The 14,932-nt window shown below is 44.9% G+C and overlaps 1 protein-coding gene across 5 annotated transcripts in view; it reads left to right on the top strand.

Annotated features, from left to right (window-relative positions):
* Positions 1-14,717, top strand: part of FGFRL1 (fibroblast growth factor receptor like 1) — a 169,957-nt gene extending 155,240 nt beyond the window's left edge. For all 5 annotated transcript variants that reach the window (XM_042053002.1, XM_042052999.1, XM_042053001.1 and 2 more), the window contains 3 exons: positions 2,742-3,026; positions 6,759-7,112; positions 9,931-14,717. In XM_042053002.1, coding sequence (XP_041908936.1) covers positions 2,742-3,026; positions 6,759-7,112; positions 9,931-10,340 — 1,049 coding nt within the window. In that variant the 3' untranslated portion in view covers positions 10,341-14,717. The remainder of the gene's footprint in view (positions 1-2,741; positions 3,027-6,758; positions 7,113-9,930) is intronic.
* The last annotated feature ends 215 nt before the right edge of the window (positions 14,718-14,932 follow it).

The raw sequence follows: 14,932 nt of genomic DNA, 5'->3' as shown, positions 1-14,932 counted from the left end.
AACACTGTCTCTTTGTCCCCATCCACTTGTGTTTTCCCTTGTTCTTGAGTGTGACATAATTTATACTGTACAAATGTGTGGTTCATGTTTATGAAGCAAATGCCAAGTGATGTGGAGGAGAACAAGCATGTGAATAACAGAAGCACTTTGTAATGGCATTTGCTGGCACTCCAACAAGCAAAACTGTAAATGGTACAGATTTGGGGACAGACATTTAGCATCAACTCAAAAGAGATCTTTTCTGCCTGTCTCTCACAGTGCTGCTTCTCCTCTTTCTCCTTTGTGCTTGCTGGGTCTCTTTTTCTCTCTAATGTGTGTGTGCCTCTCTCTTTCTCCTGTTTTGTTAACTGGCTTTTCTAAACTTGTCCAATTCAGGCTTTTGTCAAGGAAACATTCAGGACTGTGTAAATGGGATCTGGTTTCAGCATATTGCACACAGCCTGGAGTAGCTTTTGAGACCACATAATCACTTAACCTTTTTTAAACAGAGAAAGAAAGAAAGAAAGCCAGAAGAGCCAGAGAAGTGTAGCTTTACCTGTAGTTTGGTATGTATTTGGGCAACCATGTACGAGGAGTGAATGCAAAACTCCAGACAGACTCATGGGAGTCACAGTGGGAGGAAAACCAGAAATGTTAAAAGACTTGCATTTTTGAGTGGAAAGAGTTTCTGTCTTACAATGCCCTTACTGAGCAGGGATTCCACCGAGTCCTTCCGAGAGCTCAGAGTCACTCATTATCTTTTCAGTCTGCTGGGGAAGTGCGACTGTCCTGGCTCCATCTTGCTCTTCGGTATGTTAGTCCCAGCTCAGGAATCCTATCCATGAGGATCTCCCCTCTACTTGGACCTGGAGTTCCTGGTCTCAGAGTCAATTACTGCCATATTAGAGAGTAACTGTTCAGACCCATTGCATGGCTGATTCCTGACCTCTCCATGAGCCTTGCAGACATTTTCTCAATTTCCACAATGACAGCCCTTATCAGCACGTCTCCCTCGGCTCAGACTGAAATTTGGGATGCCGTTGCCCACAGTGTTCAGCTCTGACAGGGTTCATTGTCAGGGAGGGGGATTGTCTTTGCTGTGAGGGGGCCTCCTGCAGCAGACCCCAAAGGGAACACCCAGCAATTCAGGCACCACGACCTGTGCAGGGGGTTAGTATGTCACACTTGCTGCTCAGCTGTCACGGCAAAGACTTCCAGTGCCGGAGTTACTCCGGTTCATTGGATTACACATGAAAGCCTCTGCATGGAGAGCAAAGCATTTCTGAGCAGGAGTTTGAAATAACACGGAATGGCTGGGACCCAAAATGACAGCCATGGGGGCAAGGGAAGGCTGTGGAGACAGATGGTTTCCCCTATGGAGAAGCACTCTGCAGAGAGGGGTATGCCAAAGGGTGTCCTCTTCCAAGAGGGAGGGATGTTGGCCAAGGCTGCAGGGGAGTGAGGACTAAGGGATACGCAGAGGGCAATGGCTGCCATTCCCCAGTGCTTGGAGACAGGAAGCTGCAGACCAGCCTCTTCCATTCAGGAAAGCTCCACTATAATGCACATCCCAGAGCTTCTGGCCCTCAGCCCTGGGCAGCAGGGCTGGCTGTCAAGCAGAGAGTCCCACCAGGCCATCCTGTAGCTGCCCAAGGAATCCCTAGAAGTGCTTAAAAAGCATGTAGATGTGCTGCTTAGGGACATGGTTTAGTGGTGGAGCTGGCAGTGCTAGATTAATGGTTGAACTCAATGATCTCAGAAGTCTTTTCCAACTTCAACAATTCTATGATGGGCTTGGTTAGAAGTGTCCCTGGACTAGCACTGTGTAGTTAAAGTAACTGTGAGAAATTTGTCATGTCTTTTAAATTCTTCATTAAATTTCAGATTTTACCAGGTGAGAGCCTTGCATTTCTCTAAGTTTCTTGTCTCTGCTCTTAGAAATATTGGTGATTTCTTTGCTAAGACAAGATGACTGCCTTAACCCATGCTTCTGTCCACCAGCAGCTATTGCTTCAGATTCTCCAGTTTTGGGATGGACTGGCATGGGGTATCCTCTAATAACAAACTCATAGAGTTTTACTGGATCTTTCCATTTCTTTGTTTGCTTCTTTGGACCGTTCAGCTTGAAGGCTTTGTAAACTGGAGCTGAATGAATTGTATACATTTAAGTTCAGATCAATGTACAGAAGTCTGTCACACTTCTAAGACTTTCCTACATATTGAAAAGATGCTGACTCTTCTTAAGTCCCAGTAAAGCCACTGAGAACTAAGGGGCAAAACATCTTCAGAAAATGAAGCTTCATGTGACAAGCAAAAAATTGAGAAAATGGTCAGCATGACAGGAATCTGAGTTGTTTTCCTTTGGTCTTGGCTAAGGACTTTGTGGAATATGGTAACAATTACAGTGTGATTATGGGGCTGCATTTTGCCTTCAGCTGCAATAGCGTGATTTTGGTGTTATTTTGTGAGATGGTCTGGTGCAATTGCCTTACAGACACAGAAATTCTGGGGTTGTGCCATGCAGAAGGTTAGTGCAGTGGCCAGAGCAGTCCAGTAGACATTCAGATGCATCAGGCTGGGTGGTGAATCCCTTCTAAGGAAAACAGTTTGAGCTGATATGAGGGAGAGTGATACGCTGGTATGTACAGGGCTGGTATGTACAGGGCTGCCTCTCAGGCAAATTTGGCCATAAGACTTGACAATAGTTTCCTTCTTTGCTCATGTCCTGTGCTCACCACAGTCTGTTCTGATGCCTTTTGCAGCCCGGCCCAGGTTCACTCAGCCTACCAAGATGAGACGGAGAGTGATCGCCCGCCCCGTTGGCAGCTCCATCCGCCTCAAGTGCGTGGCCAGCGGCAACCCCAGGCCTGACATCACATGGCTGAAGGACAACAAGCCCCTCACTCCCCAGGAGATTGGGGAGAACAAGAAGAAGAAGTGGACGTTGAACCTGAAGAACCTGAAGCCGGAGGACAGCGGGAAGTACACCTGCCGGGTGTTTAACAAAGTTGGAGAAATCAATGCAACGTACAAAGTTGAAGTGATCCGTAAGTGCAGCCTCTGGGAGGGAGAGCAGAGAGGGGCCTTGGAGAAGGGGGCTGGCTCTGTCAAAGCAGTGCAATGGCAAGGGTGCAGTGTTGATAGCTGGACACGGAAATGGGGAAGTGCTAAAAACATCAGAGAGGAACATTACTGAAATGAACCTGAAACCTGGGCAAGACAGAGTAGCAACAAGACCATTTAGGAGCTGAAATGAGGACAGGTACTTGGGAAACAATCATCTCCACAGGCACTTGCATGGTGGAAGTTCACCATTGCCCAGTTCAGTCTTCTACAGGAGAGTCAATTCCAGGACAGACTGAGAACTAACAGAGAAAGCCCTTTCAAGTACATGGAGTGAGGGGGGAATATCTAGGATAGCCCAGATTATTATGTCAGAATGGCTGAAACCAGTCAATTCAAAATTTAATCCAGAAGTCCCCCAACAGAATTAGCAGAAATCTTATGTCTAGAGTGACTGGCCAGACAAGGCTTTAGGGCCAGATTCTAAAAAACATTTGGCCATATGAAGGTCCAAGCAGGTACAAATAAGTTACTAAAAAAAAGCCCAAAACACCCGCTAGGGTCTTGTCTGTATCTTTAGATGCCTACATAGCTTTAAAGATTCAGTCCTTAGAAGATGAGCTGTGGGGGATTACCCTCCATTGTGGTGAGGTAAATTGCTCTTCTTACTATCTAGCTATTCTGATTCTTGCTCTCTTATCTCCTGTTTCTCCTATTATTGCTGAGGATAATTATACTCAAATCCTTCCTAAGTTTACCAGAGAAGAGGTCTTATTCTTAAATCACTGTGCTTTGCCTATGACATCATCATAAGTTGTCATGGACATGATTACAGAGTAGCCAACTCAAGAAAGAGGAGAAGATGAGCTGAGTGGAGGGAAGATTGAATAGCCTTCATTAATGAGGAGCAGGGGCATGGAGGGCTATTTCCAGCCACTTGGAAAGCATGTTGTTTGTCTCTGCATACATTTTAGTATGAGAAAGTTTATCCCAGTGTGAAAGATGGTTCTTAAAGGTAAAGATCTGTTCTCTGATAAGTCCTTTCTCTAGAATCACAGGAATTAAAAGCACATGTGGGAAGCTCTGTTGGGCTCTGAAGGCACAAACCTGCTGGACATCTGGGATTGATAAAGATGCAGCTGTGTGGAGACAGTAAAAACATGTGTTTACACTAAAACCAGGAGCAGAGGCAGGGAAATGAATCAAGCCCCATCCTAATGGCAGCTGTGGCATTTTCACTTCATCAAAACCAGACAGCACCAGGAACAAACCCCTTTCTGTGTCCCTGTTTATCTTGGTTTTTATCAACTTAGAGATGTATGTAACCTTTGTTTTCATTAGCTTTTGCTGGCTAGGAGTGAAAACAGTAACCAAAGCTGGAACTAGAGTCAAGGAGATAAGGGCATTAAGCAGTTTTCAGACATCTTTCTGTAGGTTACGGGTTTCGGGGTTCTGTCGGGACCGGGCGGAGAGATCTCTATAGGCAGGTCTTGGGACACAGTCGGTTTATTGTAAAGGCGTGGGTATAGGGGCACTGCTCAGAGCTGCTAGACTCAGCTCTGAGCAGGCCCAAGAGAGTAAGCAGGTGAGAGAGAGAGAGGGTGTAAGAGCAAGAGTGGAAGTAAGAGTAGAAGTGGAAGAGAGGAATAGAGAAGAGAGAATCAGAATCAGAATGTCTGAAGTCCTGGTTACAATACAATAAATCATCTTCTGTACTGAATATTCTAATTGTCACTAACCAATCTAATACAAGATACAAATCCTATAGCATTTACATACAGCCTATAAGAGTTCTTATATTACCATAGAGTGTTACATCTTAACTTCTAAAAACTACTCTTTGGACCCCTTCTGCTGAGCTAGTAGGGTCTGCTCTGACCCTTGGACCTGTTTGCAAGCAGAGGGTATTGTTTCATCAAGAGGGGATTACTTCAGTGGCCATACCATTGTTTTCTAGTTGTTCAGTAACTAAGACCTGGTATTTCAAAAGTGGCTTTCATTTCGATGTTGCCTGTAGTTTTCATATTCCCAAAATCTTTTGTCAGGCAATCATATTTCCAAGGTTTTCCTGTTCCATCTTTCCCAACATCTTTCTATTTTTAACATCATTCTGTGGAGCATTACAGGTTTTATTCAATTTCCTCCTTCCCCCCTCCCTGAGCCTTGCCTCCTAAGTCCTGCTTTTCTGAGTCTCAGTCTCCCCGGCTGCGATTGCTGCTCACAGTTCCAAGGCAAAGCCTACAGGGACTACTGCGGTATTTTTGTTTCCCAAGCACATCTTTAGAGCCCTCCTTATCCCGAGTTTTTGAAAGAGGGTCCATTGTTCCATCCTCTCATTCCAAAGCCAGTGCTGGTGGGAGCTGTTTTGTTATGTGCTCAATCCAACAGTGTTTGCCATCAAAAGGAGTTGATGATTGCCAGCAGTTACCACCCACTGTGATACCATAATTTCTCCTGTGCCTAGGATAGAGGTTTGCAGTACCTCCTTGTCTGGAAACTGTGACTGATTTATCTGATCCTAACACTAAAAAAAAAAAATCCAAACATTCCTCAGAATGAGGCATACATTTTTCCTTTCACTTTATGTGGTTCTGACACAACCTTGGACTTAGGATCATGCTGGAAAGGATGGCCTTGTGAAGTTCTTCAGTTTGATTTCCTTTCCCTCCATCTCGTTCCCTGCCTTACCTGAGGCTTGAGGCAAAAATAATTTGTGAAAAAGGGAAGATTTTGTTACTGGCTAGAAAAGCCAAAGCGTTCTGAGCTCATCCTCCACAAAAAATTTTCTCCATAGTGAGTGTGGTGATGGTTATACCAAAGAAAGGAATGATAAAAGCAGGGAGGTGAGGATGAAGTTAAAGTCTTCCTTGCTGGTAGTGCCTGTGGTCTCAGCTCTTCCAGCAGTTGGTGACATGGCATAGGATTACTTCCAATAGAGTTTGGTCCCCATGAACAACTACCAGGCCCAGGTTGAGAGGTGACAGGTATCTTCTGAAGGACTTTCAGACCAAAGATGAGAATATCCATGGCCTGCCATAGTCTGTGAAAGAAGGGGTCTTTTCCCATCAGATTTTGTCTGTCCATAGGGAACATTTGAGAAGGCCAAAGGAAGAAAGAGTATGTCTCACCCCACCCCTCACTATCCCCAAACTGGGGGTAGCCACAGTAGTTCTGGTGTGGGTTCTTAATAGATAAGTATTTGTAAATAATCTGGTAAAAACCTGAGGTTGTGTCTGAGAGCACATAAAGGCTCTCTCTTGGAGCCTGTAAATGGACATGTAAAGGTCATGGTTGTAAGAGACACACCATCACAGAATCACAGGTAGGAGAGTTGTTCAGTGTGCAGAAGAGAGGGATGAAGAAAATCTTCCAAAATATAAGGGCTCAGAGGGAAACCATACATTACTCCAGTTCTGATGCAGGTAGAAAAGGAACTTCCTTGTAAACAGAAAGATTCAGGCTGAGCATGAGAACACACTTGCTAAACCTCAGACAGTGGAGGAGTTGTCTGGAGAGACTGGAGAGCATATACCATTGGAGGCTTTGGCAGAGGCTGGGCAAATGTTTGCAGAAATCTCAGCCTGCCTTGGGGCAGGGAGTTGGGATAGACTATGATTTTGCATCCCTCCTACACCTTTTTCCTATGTTTCTGCAATTGCAAGTTACTGAGATTGGCAAACACCTTTCCCCATGGAGCTCCCTGTGTTTCTGTGCAGAGAGGACAAGGTCCAAGCCCATCCTGACAGGGACACACCCTGTCAACACGACGGTGGACTATGGTGGGACCACATCCTTCCAGTGCAAAGTGCGCAGCGACGTCAAACCCGTCATCCAGTGGCTGAAGAGGGTGGAGTACGGCACGGAGAGCAAGTACAACTCCACCATCGATGTCGGGGGGCAGAAGTTCGTCGTGCTGCCCACAGGGGAGGTCTGGTCCCGCCCAGATGGTTCCTACCTGAACAAACTGATGATTACTCGAGCCAAGGAGGAGGATGCAGGGATGTACATTTGCCTCGGGGCAAACACCATGGGCTACAGCTTCCGCAGTGCTTTTCTCACAGTCCTGCCAGGTGAGTTGTGAGATTTTCCTGCATCTGTACCACTGTCTGCATCATGGTGTTTAATCATTCAACTACTGATGCCCATCGGCTCCCTGGCCCTCTGTGGTGCTGTGCGATTTAGGCTAGCCCAGTTCCGATAAGAAAGAATGGGGGACAAAATCAGCCCTGATTTAAATCAGTCCCTGCTGAAATCCTGTTGATGATACTTCCTCTTCTCCGTTCCTGGGGAATAATCACAGAATCACGGAATGGGTCAGGTTGGAAGGAACCACAGCAGGTCATCTGGTCCAACCTCCCTGCTCAAGCAGAGTCAGTCCAGAGCACGTGGCACAGGATGGTTCTGGAATATCTCCAGTGAGGGAGACTCCAAACCCTCTCTGGGCAATCTGTTCAGTGCTCAGTTACTGCACAATAAAGAAGTTCTTCCTCATGTTCAGGTGGAACTTCCTGGGCATCATTTTCTGCCCTTTCTTCTTGTCCTTTGCTTGGCATCATGGAGCAGAGCCTGCTCTTGACACCTCCCTGCAGATACTTATAGACATTGATGAGGTCCCCTCTCAGTTATCCAGGTGAAATAAATTGAATTATCTGCTCCTGTATGAAAGAGGATCAAGCTGGGAAAGGATACTGCAGTTGCAGACACTAAATCACTTCAGTGGTAGGCTGCAGGATGGGAGAGGGGAACTGAATAGCAGCATAGTTTGCAACCTCATTCCCTAACATTTCCCCTTTCTCTTGCCCTTATTTATATTGATTTTACTGGTAAAAGGAAACAATGATGCAGGCCCATAAAATGAGAGAAGAATAAAAACTGTCCGGGTCACAAGGAAATGAAATGAATGAGTGTGAAAACCAGAATGATTGATTAGTTAAATTCTTACCCAATGGTCCCCTGGGGCCCCAGTACCAAACTCACAGCTGCTGCCTTCTCTCCCCAGACCTCAGAGCTGGTGGCCACATCCAACTGAGACTGTATCAAATGTGTTTCAGACACACCATCCTTGCCTGGTCATTTTCTCCTTTGTCTTCTGACTACGCAGTTCTACCCCGATAAATATTTTGGATTTAGGACTATACTCTGTCAATACCAAGGGAAAACTGCATGGGTGGGATATAACTTCAAGCCTCTGGGAGTTTCTGACCTATGAGAGTCTCATCCAGCTCCCACTGAAATCAGGGGGAGAGTTTCCATGGATTTAAATGGGACTGTAATGAGGCTTCATGCCAGAGCCAGAGCCTGCAGGCCTGTTGTTATTAGCAGTGATGGAGAAGGAGAACCCAGCTTGCCCTAAGATGCAAAGGTGAGGCTGTAAAGCCATGAGTTAAAAAAGACCATTTGGTTTGTAAATCTACCAGATTTGACATAGACAGTTCTGAGGAACATGGACGAATATCAAAATGCTTTTGCTTCAGCCCAACATAGGATTTCTACCAACCGACATGAAGGCTTCTGTTTTCGTGGTCAGCTGATGGGTCAGTTCTCTGATCCTGTCATGTTTTTAACAGGGGGCTGGACCAGACTCCCCTTACAGCCTAAACTATTCTGTAATTTCCAGTGTTGGTGAATCAAAATTTCGTCTGTTGAGGTCAAAGTATAGGTCCTCCTAACTTCAAAGAGACCACATGGTATGTATTTAACATTTCAAACTACCCATAGGATTATTTGTCAAGGAGAGAAAAAGACATTAGTGTCTTAAAGAAATTTATCTTGAAAGTTAAGTGATACATGTTTGAATATAGCATATTGAATGATTTGGATAGCCTGTGGTTCTTGAAGTTTCCGGGGGGTCTCCCTGCCAGCTGTATTCTGTACCTGGGTGTGTTTCAAGGCATTGGATATTCCAGCTGGTAGCTATCTAGACAAGGATTTTCATAGCTAGAATCCTACCCCAGGACTCCTTTTGGGTCTATAACTCAGGAGATCAGGCTGAGAAACTGGAGTGGCTATCCAGGGATGTACAGACTGCTGACAGCAGAGAGATAAAGGAGGAGGTGGTTGTGAAAGATGATGTCTAAAGCATCTTATCTCCTCCAGTAGCTGAATTTATTGCCCTTGAAAAGCCAACAGCAGCTTCAAAGAGTCTGGTGGTGGTAGAGCCCATTTGGTGTAAGAAGCTGGGGACACACTTCAGTGCTGAGTGAACTTGCAGTTCTCTATGCCTTGGGAACCAAGAGGGGTCACCAGCTCACCTACATTTTTCCCATCCTTCAGCCTTCCTCCCACACAAGAAACCACACAAGAAACTCAAAAGACAACACCTCCAAAACCCCACATTCATTCTCCCTGCCATGGTGGAGCATTGTTGGGTAGCTCCAGGATTGTTGGACAGGATTGCTAGAGAGTGTCTGAAGCCCTTGCAGGCAGAGCTACATGTGGCAGAGGTGGGTGGCCAGAGTGCTGTGGCTCTGTGCAACCTGATTGTGCCTCCTGGGCTGCTGACAGTGAGGTTTTACTGACATGTCCTGTGTTGTGTCCTTCAGTCTGGGCAGCAAAGCCCACTCCGTAACAGAGTGAGTGTTAGGAAACTCTCTCAGGCTGGCTATAGTGTGCATCCATTAAAGTTTGGATAAGAGAGTTATAAAATTCCCCAAAGACTCCCCTCCTGACCCCTAAACCAGAGAAAATGAGTTGCTTGTCCTTCCAGGAGCTCTGAAAGGCAGAGCAGTTACCAAACATCATGTGCTGGCTTGATTTCTCCCTTGTTACTTGGTCTGGCAGGGTTACCAGACAGCCTGTACAACAGCCAGCCCGTGTGACATCTGTTTTGAATCCACTTTGCCTGCATTTAATTAACTCTTTCTGTCTCTCTCCTGCCACCATGTCCAGATCCCAAGCCTCCCAGTGCACCTGTGCCCCCTTCCTCTGCCAGCAGCCTGCCCTGGCCTGTGATCATCGGCATCCCTGCTGGAGCTGTCTTCATCTTTGGGACGATCCTGCTGTGGCTGTGCCAGTCCAAGAAGAAGCCCTGCTCCCCTCCAGCTGCTGCCCCCGTGCACCGGCCGCAGCCCCGGGACAGGATCTGTGTCTCCCAGGTCCCCGACAAGGACTGCATCTCTTCCATAAACTACGAGGAATACGTTGCCCAGCAGCAGCATTTACTGTCCCAGGGGCCTGCCCTGGCCCCTGCCATGGCCTCCAAAATGTACCCAAAGATCTACACGGACATCCACACCCACACCCACTCACATGTGGAGGGCAAAGTGCACCAGCACCAACACATCCAGTACCAGTGCTAAGGGTTGGCCCCGTGTACTGTGGCTCATCTGGGCTTTTCCTTGTGGTACCTCAGCAGAGACTGCTCCGAGTCAGCTCGCACTGCCAGCAACAGGCAAAGCAGACAGAAAAGATTATATATGTAATTTTAAATATATATATACATATATATATGATTGTATATGCGTGTGTGTATGTGTGTATATATATATGTGTATATATCTATATCTATCTATATAAATATATATATAATAGAGAAAGAGAGAGAAAAGAGTTGTTTTTTTTTTTTAATTATTGCAATCAGGATGTAGCCAAGGAATAATGAAGGATCTCCGAGTCACAGCAGAGAGGAAGCTATCTCCAGCAGCAGAGCCTTCCTGGATATTTTAATCAAAGTGGCAACAAGTGAGATGGGACACAGGGATGTGAACCACCACCTCCTTCCTTGTGTTACTGAAAGGAGCAGGTAGAGCAAGAGGTGTGTGTGGTACTTTTCTGGATGGGCACAGCTGTTCCTATGCCTGCTGTGCTTCATTTGCTTTGGTGGGAAGCCCCCAGACCTGTCCTGCTCCAAGTGGCTTGAGCTCTGATGTACTTGAGCATTAGTGCCAAAGCACCGGGAGACGTAACCCATTCATCTCTTCCAGGGAAAAGAAATAACACAAGAGAGTCTGGAAAAATTAATTTCTGTTCACAAGGTGAAATGCCAGGTGCTTCTCAGTCATGTTCATCACAATCAACTAACCAAGCTGGTTGGTTCAATTTCTGCAAGGCGAAGGCATGTTGTTTCGCATGGGATATTCTGCAGATCAGCTCCACTCCCCTGGTCCTAGGACTCAGTGCTGCTGCCAGGAAAAAGGAAAAGAAGGAAAGAGGGACATTGTACAGAACAGCTTTATATTTATATTTAAGAAATAATAATAATTAATAAAAATAATAATTGAACTGCTGATGGTGAAGAAAGCAAAACACACTGTCCTTCTCTGATGGCTTACGGTGACAAGCTACTGGATTTTCTGCATCAATGCAAAATACATGAAAGCATTAGAAAAAAAAGTAAGAAGCAAAGAGAATGAAATAATCTTGTAGGAAAACAATGCATTTGAGAAATATCCACCTAGGTTGTGTGTGGTTGTTCCCTCCCCTCAGATATCCTTTTGGATAAAACATTGCAGTTCAAACAACAGTAAAAGCGGAAAGAAGAGAAAATAAATAAGGACTGTATTAAATACCTGTATGGACTGGGAATGAATCCAATTGCAAAATATAAAACCTTTGTAATTCTATATAGATTTTAAACAGAAGTCATGTATATTTAATTTATTTTGTTAAACAAGAAAAAAAAATGTATGATATTTTCCTCAAAACAGGCATTTCTATACGTATTTTTGATCAAAGAAAATAAAGATTTTTTTTTTCAGGTTCTGTAGATGCCATGCTCAGAACACACTTCTTGTAGCTTGTGACCAACTGTGCTTCTAACCTGGAGGCCACCTGTCTCTATGCCTTTTCACACTAGCCAGGTGTCATCTCCTGTCACCTCAGGTGCTGCTGTACCATCCTGTCCATCAGAAACTGACCTTTTCCACTGTCTGTATTCTGACTGTGAGGGTCTGCAGTGGCCAGGTCACTTCTCATGGACCCCAACCATCTTCAGTAGCAGAGTTCTCTGCTCACAGGGAAAGCTGTTTCACTATGCATTTCAGGGAGGGACGTGGGGAGGATCTTCCATTAGATTTTTAAGCACAAACCTGCAGTGGTTTGTCGGTTTTTTTAAGAAAATTTTGTAAATCAAAGCATAATAATTTGTGAGGCTGTAAAAGGAGCTTTGGCCTCAGGGTGCTTGGAGGGGAAATCATGAAATGCAGGTGAAACACTTAATTTGTAACTGCAGCTGCTTTAGGAGCCAGTGGAGGGTGAGCTGGGCACAGTGAGGAGAGAACACAGGAGCTGCTCCCCTTCAGGGGGGCTTGAACCTTCCTTCTGCTGCACACTATGGAGAGGCACCCAGCTCTTCAGGAGCCAAAATTTTCTTTGGAGAAGGCGGGTTTAGCAGTGTTGCAACTGTTTCTCTTCTTTACATTTAGAGTTTGATGATTTCAAAAAAAAAAAGGAAAATTTGAAACACTAATTTTTAAGTTTGGAGTTACTTCCTTCTGAAGCCTGTTCCATTAAAGAGATCCTCACCAAACCAGCTCTCCATTTAAAAGTGAGATACTTTATTTAATCTGAAACAAAGCTGTGCTTTAGGCTTTGCTTTTCTCTGAACATTTCTGAAGGTATTTGCTGTGTGTTGACCTGCAGTGATTTTTTTCTGGTGGTTTGTTTGAATCACCAGCAAACCAAACAGTTCCCTGTTTGCTCAGCCATGGTGCTGTGAGATGGGGCCCCAATTCAGTGAAACATGTCAGCTCCTGCTTGCTTCACCAATACATTCTGCTCCAAAAAGTCCCTTTCTTGCCTTAGGAGTATATTATCCATGTAATAACCCCTAGAGGAAGACCATCCCTCATGATAGTCCTCCTGTAGAGGTTGTAGTAAAGCAACCCATTGATAAGTAGTATTTTTCAGCAGGACAGTTAAGCTAAACTTTGTTAACAAAACTTTATGAAATCCCTAAAATTCAGATTAAGGATATCTTCATATGCATCCTCTCAGCTTCAGGGAGAGCTGAGAGGAGCTTAAATGTGAGCACTTATACAAGTCATGGATATAAGGCATGATTTAGGCAGGAGTTCTTAATGGCTGTAGTATACTGAGTCATTTCATTTAAAAAATTAAATATGCCTCTATACAGTAAGGGCATCACCTTTATTTCAAGAAGACAGTAAGTGTATGTTTCCATGAGAGATACTAAGGACTACATCTCATATCTTGTGCCTATGAGAAGCTACTTACTACATCATAATGTCCCAAACTCCTGCACATTCCAGCAGCATTAGGGGCATGGCAAAGGGCAGGATTCCCCTGTATGCCCGTGGCCTTTCTCTGCTCTCTGGGCCAGTGTTGCAGCAAGGAGACACTTCTAACCCGTGCTCTGTGAGTGGTACTGACACCAGCTTCAGAGGTGGAGGTGAACTGGGTTTGTGTGGTTCAGCCCTAGGCAAACCCTGAGGGATTTTCTAATGGCACCAGTTCAAGTGGCAGCTCTGTGTCTGAGCCTCAGAGAGAGTTAAGCACTCCTGCATTTCCCATACAGCACAGAATTCCAGGCTGTGCATAACACTCTCCATCAGTGCCTTCTGCCCTTTGTGACCCAGCTGCATAGTGCTGGATCATGCAGTCAAAAACTTTATATTTTGCCAGATGGCTCAAGTGGAAGGAGTGTCTTCTTCCAGCTCTTTAAAGCTCCTGAATTAAAGATAAATCTCTAGTGCTGCTGACAGAGCTCTCCAAAGGCAAATGTTGCATTAAACTACCCATCGTGGATGATGCATCATCCCAGGGCAGCTGCAGCTCTCAGCCATGGCACTGAGAAGGCAACTCTGGTTTTGGGTGCACCATGAAAGATGCTATAAAGGTCTTGATTTGCAGAAAGAATGGGGATTTCATCCTGCCTCGGGTATCTGCTCCATCTTGAGCACCAAAAATGGTGTGAAACTTCCCCCCAGGAAAATATCATCCTATGCCCTGTTCAGGAGGGGCTGTGTTTTTTGTCTGGGCCTTGCACTGGCTGGCTGTGCCTGGGTGGATTTCACATTTTTGGGGAATTCTTTTTCCTTCACAGGGTACCTGCAAGCACTCTTCTGAGTCACTCTGTCCCAAGCCCTACTGCATGCCATCGAATTTTAGGGCTTGATTGTGCTTTGCATATATCGCAAAGTCTCCCGTAGTTTAAATAAGTTCAACCAGGTCATGCTTGTGTATGAATATGGTTTTTATTCAGTGGGAAAAGATTTGGATACATCTTCATTCCTGAATAGAGGGTGTTCAAAGAAAACCATTGTCTTGTTGGTAGTAACTGACCCTATGTTGAACACAGAAGATTTTTTATGTGTTTGTATACATATGCATATAGGCATATAGATGTACATGCCAGACTGTGATACCGAAGGCAGTTGTACTTTTAAAACCTTGGAGCTTCAAAGATCAAAGGAATTTTGGGCTTAATACCCACTATCTTTGTTGATTTTATTTGCATTACAGATCAAACATGGCTTTACCTGCCAGTTTGTGCATGGCATTTTTAAACTTTGTATGGACAATCTTTATGTGGTCGGTCCCTTTCGAACTGAAAACTTATCAGACGTTGAAGATAAAAAGTGTTCTGTGGTTTTCAATTGGTGACAAATACAGTAACTGAACACATCAAAGGAGACAGAATGGCACAGTGTGTCTGTGGCTTTGTAATAAAAGTTGCAGAAAAAAAAGGAATAAAAGCCTGGAATTGTGTTAATATATGTTAGAGTTCTGTGTTTTGGAGGGAAGGATGGCTCTGGGTGGGTGGGTGTGTGTGTTAGCACACATCAGGAGTGAGTGCTGGCAGGACAAAGCAGACATTATTGTAAAGGTACCTGTGTGCCACAGCTTGGTCCGATATTTTGTGTGGGTTCTGTGCATCTGGCAGACGCATTATTTTTTTAATGGTTTGGGAAAGGTTTCTGGTTTTTAGTGA

This window comes from Corvus kubaryi, unplaced genomic scaffold (assembly GCF_017639235.1).
Source record: "Corvus kubaryi isolate FWS band 111438036 unplaced genomic scaffold, C.kubaryi_AGA036_p1.0 split1-131, whole genome shotgun sequence".
In the NCBI taxonomy this organism is placed as follows: Eukaryota; Metazoa; Chordata; class Aves; order Passeriformes; family Corvidae; genus Corvus; species Corvus kubaryi.
Note: the sequence above shows the minus strand (reverse complement) of the source record. Positions and strands in the feature narration are given on the sequence as shown.